This window comes from Perca fluviatilis, chromosome 16, assembly GCF_010015445.1.
Source record: "Perca fluviatilis chromosome 16, GENO_Pfluv_1.0, whole genome shotgun sequence".
NCBI classification, from domain to species: domain Eukaryota; kingdom Metazoa; phylum Chordata; class Actinopteri; order Perciformes; family Percidae; genus Perca; species Perca fluviatilis.
In genome coordinates, this window is record NC_053127.1 from 18348776 (window position 1) to 18355035 (window position 6260).

Below are 6260 nucleotides of genomic sequence, written 5' to 3' on the forward strand. Positions count from 1 at the left end.
TACTTACAGGTACATGGATAAAAGCTTGCTTTTATCTCTACTGAATATTGCATCTGCCATCACAATCGCATTATGGCGTAATCTGTCCATCAGCCTGGCTCAGCACTTACTGTCTATTCTGATTTATTAAATCAATTTTAACTGGACCCTGATGAAATGCTAGCTGTTATCCTCTGTGCAAGTACAATGCCACAAATCAGCCCTCACATTAAAGTACAGTAGAGCTTCTGTGATTAAGTATGACAACAGTACTGGAATTGATATCCAAGATTGTTAATATGATTTCATTTACATGGTGGGTTTATGAGGAGAAAATCTTCTATTACATGGAAAAGATCTGCTAACCATATTATTGATGGGGAAATCAATAGATATTAACACTGAGTGAGGTGAAGGTTACAGCTTGAATGTTTGACAGCACTGTTATGTCATCTGTAACAGCTTGTCAAGCGTACAGCCAGTTGTGAGTAAATCACCCACGATCATTGGCCACTGGCCCCCTTTCTTTAACAGGGTCCTCGACTTCAAAACAAAATCCTTTCCGACCCCTTTTACACTGCTCACCACGTTTTTAGCTACTGCCCTGTGCAAGCTGTACAGATCACGGACTATCCACCCATCCTGCATCAAAAAATAATAACGACTTTGAATTCCTTGCATAGTCCAGCTCTTTCCTGCACTTAGAATAGACTTCATTTTAATTGCTCAAGCTTACGTACAACAAAATTAGCTGTGAATATAAAAGTGATAAATACACAAATTCTCTTACATACACTCATGCATGTCATCCCAGTCAATGAATATATGAACAAGCATATTCTGTGCAATAAGACAAACCTGTTATTTGAGTTGTATAATGTATGTAATACTGTGATATTATTCATTTGTTGTGTGATGGGCATACTATGGCTGAAATTAATGTTACAATAGGATATAAATGTTATTTTTCAATTACAATATATCACAATACAGCGAATAAATGTACTCAAACAATATCAAAGTGATGTCCAATGCACTGCACTCCATTTTAAGCTTCTGTATTTACCTTCCCCTTCCTCTACATCCTGGCAGGATAACCAGTTAGAGTTCCTGGAGGACGATCTGTTCATCGACCTCCTGAACCTCAGTCACCTTTTTCTGCATGGCAATAAACTATGGAGCCTTCGCCAAAACACTTTCCGTGGTCTGGGGGTCTTAGACCGCCTGCTTCTCCACCAGAACCGAATCCAGTGGGTTGACCGCCAGGCTTTCCATGACCTGCGGCGCCTCACCACCCTGTACCTGTTTAACAACTCTCTGACTGAGCTATCCGGATCCAGCTTGACTGTACTGCCTGCCCTGGAGTACCTACGACTTAACGACAACCCCTGGGAGTGTGACTGCAAGGCGCTGTCACTTTGGGATTGGCTGAGGAGGTTCAGAGGCTCCACCTCCTCTCTGATGTGTGTTTTACCACCAGAGCTGGCAGAGAAGGACCTGAAAATGCTTAAGAAAGAGGAGCTGCCCAGTTGCCTGTCAGGAGAGGGTCATGCACATGGTGCCCCAGGTGGTGAGATGGAGCATGGAGAGTCTTTGAACCACCTGAATCGTCACAGAAACCATCACAACCACCATCAGCGGCCATACCTGCCCCACGGGGATCAGTACAGCTTGCCTTCACCCTCGCCCCTGCCGCGGCCACCTAAGGGAGGCCGCAGAAACTGCACCCGCCGGGGCCGCAAGGCTAAAGGGGGAGTCAATGAGGTGCAGGTACTACGGGAGGAGGATGAAAAAGACTATACTCCAGATGGAGGTAAATATGACCTGTCTGGAACTGGAAGGAGGAAGAACAAGTGCATCCCCAGGACTTCTGTCGGCCCACCAAGTGGGGTCCAGAGAGCCAATAATAAAGCAGGGTCACACATTGCAGATTATATTTTCTGTTTACCATCAGCTCTGCTGCTGTCACTCATCTCTGTCATCCTACGCTGAGACAGGAAATGGACACTTTGTGCTGGTGATGCAACCTTATGATTCATTCTCCTGAACAACCCTGCCCTGGCTCTTTAAATTAGGCATGTGTGCATTAACTATTGGTGTACATGACTGTGTATAAAGAACATGATCAAATATCTACTGTTAAAGTATCCCTGCGTTATAAAGGCAGGAATCTTAATGAGTCATAATTAAAACATGGAAGTCAGGGAAAACTATTTAGCCCATTGCTTTGATGATGTCACCAAGGGAAACATCAGGAAAACTATTTGTCTTCTATCTGTCTCTGTGGCATCGATTGCTACACTGAATTCATGTTAAAAACTGTACAGCCACATAAAATAACAAGCCAATGATTAATTCAAGTAATAGCGAGAAGAATGCACAATAAGGATCAAAACAGCTCAGTCTCTATGTTTAGCCCTCTTGACACAATAGAGCTCTCTCAGTGCAACCTCCATCTGTCACTCATGCTGAGACGAAGACAGTCATTCATAACTGTCACACTGCTCACTCAACAGCACCTCAAGATCCTGAAACAAATTACTGCAGGCACAAGTGGCATTAAAATGAGCGATCATAGAGCCAAGCAGTAATAACTAGAATCACTATATATCTACTAATAAAGTGGTTTTACTTAAATGTCTCACAGGAAGGTGAACCCACTTTAATGCACAGCTGTATCCTTGGCTTTTAGTCTAAACTCTAAAAAACATGAGTTGTGACACGTCAATAGAATTGACAACTCTAACTAGTCCTGTTAAAAGGTGTCCCATTGTCCCCTCGCAACCCATCAACTTAAAAGCCATTCAGAACTAACCTTTCAATATGAGAGCCAATCAGTCACAGTCAGTGTAAATGAACGAGTGAATGAATGCCTGTGTCACTGTGTAAGAGTGTGTGTCCAGAAAACACTAAAGCCATGCGGGTAAAACGACACTAGATAAGAGTGCCTAATTACAGCCAGTGGCCAACGATGACAAACTATGGAGGTAAGGGATGGTTTCATTCACTCTTCAACCTCACTGGCTACGAAACGTCAAAACGTACGAAAGGTCAACACACGCAGGCCAAGGAAAAGCTGAGGCCAGAGTCTGGCTCACAAAACGTCTGACTCCCAGAAACTTGTATGTACTTTAATACTGTGGAGATTAATGGAAAAAAGATACCCTTCAAGCAGAGATCATTCAATCTAAATAGTCACAGGAGGGTTTCAAATGCCATACAATCAGGGAGGAGTACTGATGACCACCACACCACAACAAAAGATCTCCTGCAATGGTCTAATCAACTGCTTAAACTGGAAAACAAAAGCAGTTAGAATATGTGACGATCACCACAGGCACTGACAAACTTCTACTGCATTTCTGTCCTCGTCCTCTCTGGTGTATTTAGTGTGCTCCAAAACAGATGGACTTGACGATCTGCAAGCCCTAATTGGAGAGTTGTATATTATTGCTGCTACGTCCGAGAAGACCGGCACTTTGAGTCTTCTTCAGGAAATAACAAGGACAGAGAGGACTATGGGACATGGTGCCCTGGATGAACTGGAGCAGTTCAAGCACACACACCCATAACGAAGCTCTATCACCTTCACAGCCTTCCTGTGCCACTGCAAACTACTAACCCTTGTCAGTCCAGGGCTTTCAAATCCAAGAGCAGAGCACCACAGGTTTTGACTTTAGACCTGAACTATTTCAGAACCAATCACCCAAAATCTCAAGTGCTCAACTACAATAGGTAAAACCTGTACAGATACACATGAGCCATCCGGGTACCTTAACAAGCAAGTAATGCTAAAAGTCTATTTCTTATAGCATTAGGAAGTTAGGAATTCTATTTTAAGATGGAGCTGCTCTTGTATGCAAAGGATGACCTAGCAAAAAGGTTAAATTATGACAAGCTGAAAAAGCACAAGAAATTATTAGTATGGTTTGCTGGCGACCTAAAAAATGTGTGGTTTGGATGGGAATCAAAGAAAAAAAATTTTTAACCCTTTTTTTTTTTTTCCCCCCCCCCCCCCCCCCCCCCTCCCCCCCCAAATAAAGTAGGGAGCCACATTTATTTTTTTTTCCAGTCACTGCAGTCTATTTTCCTGACATGTAGGATTAGAGACCCCTTCTGGTGAACATGTTTGTGCTGCTGTGAACCCAGAGATGATGTAAATTGTGTCTGTTTATTCCTGTGAGGATGACTTTTTTGTAAAATAAAATTTAAAAAAACGAAGAAAAAAAATACTCCGTTATGTCTCGGTAGTTCCCTAAAAAAATTAAACAGGGAACCAGGGGATGGAACTTTATTTTTTATTCAATACGATTATTATCATTTTTTCAGTTGTTTTTTTTAGTTTTGCTGACTCATTCAAGATAAACTGTACACTGCATTTCCCCCCCCTCCCTCCCGGTCTGCTTTTTCTCTTCCTCCCTCTCCACCTTCTCTGCTTCGTTCTCCTCCACCGCCGTTGCTCCCTCTTTTCCCCCTCTATCTCCTTATTCTTTTCCTCTCCTCTCTTCCTTTGTGCAACCCAAAATGTTTTGTATGTGGTTATCAAACAATGCCAGACTCAAAAGCTGTTTATAAATAACATTAAACAGAAAGTGTCCTCAAATGGCTGAGGTGTTTGTTTGCCTCCCTTTTGTAAGTGCATATGCACATCTGTGTGTGTGTGGTGTGTGTGTGTGTGTGTGTGTGTGTGTGTGTGTGTGTGTGTGTGTGTGTGTGTGTGTGTGTGTGTGTGTGTGTGTGTGTGTGTGTGTGTGTGTGTGTGTGTGTGTGTGTGTCTCTGTCTAATGGACAGACCTCCAAAATGAGCCCTGAGGCTGAATGATAAGGCAATGAAAGGAAAGGAAAATAGTTAAAAAGTAAAAAAAATATATATATATATTTTTTTTTTACTTTTTAACTATTTTTCTTATATTGTATGTATGTATGTATGTATGTATGTATAAAATATATATATATGTATAATATATATATATATATATATATATATATATATATATAAATAATGGAATAAGTACACACATTCATCTACTGCTGGGAAAGAAACACATCCACATTTAACCAGGATATAGTTTGGCCTCCTTCATGCCCTAGTTTCCCTTGTACACTCAGCAGCTTCATATAAAATATGCATCTGAATGACTGTAAGCACATGCATGCACACACACAAACTCACAACTGCACACACCAGTCGAGCTGTATTAGCTGTGAGGGTGCGAGGGAGGTGTCTTATGTCAGGTCAAAGTGAGGTCAAATGGAGCGCTAGCATGTGCTATGTCTACTCTGATCGTTTGCACGGTGTTCATATTTATGCATGTGTGTTTGCACCTGACACTGGATTTTTCTTTGTCTGTGTGTGTTTGTGTATTATTAGTGCGTGTCCACCGGTGTACCAAGTATGCCCACTGTCACGGCAGATCCAGCCTGACAGCCGGCTAGGGCAGGGGAAGAGGTGTGCCTCTGAGAGACTGTATCACTGCTCTGTTTGTAAAACAAAGCTGACAATTGGGAGCGAGGGAGAAAGAGAATGAGTAAAGCACAATAATTTAAAAGGCAGAGGGGTGGACATGTCTGCAAAAGAAATCCAGAGCAGCAGCAGCCAGGGGAGAGGCAGTGGGCATATAGTAATATGGGTGGCTGCAGTATCAGCTCGGAGTTGTGTTCAGGTCAATCGCTGCATGTGTCCCAAACGAAGCCTGGGCTGCAGTTTACAAGTGTTCACCCATGAAGAGACACTACATGTGAGGAGGAGCAGCATTTGAATCAGAGCTTCTGTCTTAATGAGTTCAGGGTGAATATGAAATATTAATCAGTTCCTAAAACAGAAGTCACACAGGTAAAGGCACATTAATTATGAAGCGACTTAAAGGAAAAAAGGTTATGAGAACAATAAAGAATGACCGATGAGGTTGAGGGAAGAAAGATGAGTGAATGGAAGGAGAGAAGAAACAAACAAAAGAGGAAAGGAACAATACAAAGTATTAAAAAAGGATTGCAACATTAAAGATACAACAATAAAGAGAATGAAGCAAGGGAGGATCTCATTAAGGAAGACGAGGAAGAAGAAGAAGAAATGCAGTGATAAAAGGAAGAAAGATGGCAGAAAATTAGCAAAATAGTACAACAGTGAAGGCAAAATGAGAAAAAAAAAGTTAAGGATTAAGAGGATAATAAGTTAGGAGGGAAGGAAAATAAAAAGCAACAGAGTGAGGGAAGGATGGATGAAGAGAAAAAAAGGAAAAGGAATAAAGTCAATAAGGAAAGGTGATAGGAGGCAAAAGAAA

The 6260-nt window shown here is 41.8% G+C and overlaps 1 protein-coding gene across 1 annotated transcript in view; it reads left to right on the top strand.

Moving 5' to 3' along the window:
• Nucleotides 1-3947, top strand: part of LOC120544486 (reticulon-4 receptor-like 1) — a 91116-nt gene extending 87169 nt beyond the window's left edge. Inside the window, exons 3-4 of the mRNA XM_039778277.1 lie at nt 1-9; nt 1072-3947. The exon at nt 1-9 is cut by the window's left edge and continues 359 nt beyond it. Of these exons, the coding sequence (XP_039634211.1) occupies nt 1-9; nt 1072-1971 (909 nt within the window). The 3' untranslated portion in view covers nt 1972-3947. The remainder of the gene's footprint in view (nt 10-1071) is intronic.
• The last annotated feature ends 2313 nt before the right edge of the window (nt 3948-6260 follow it).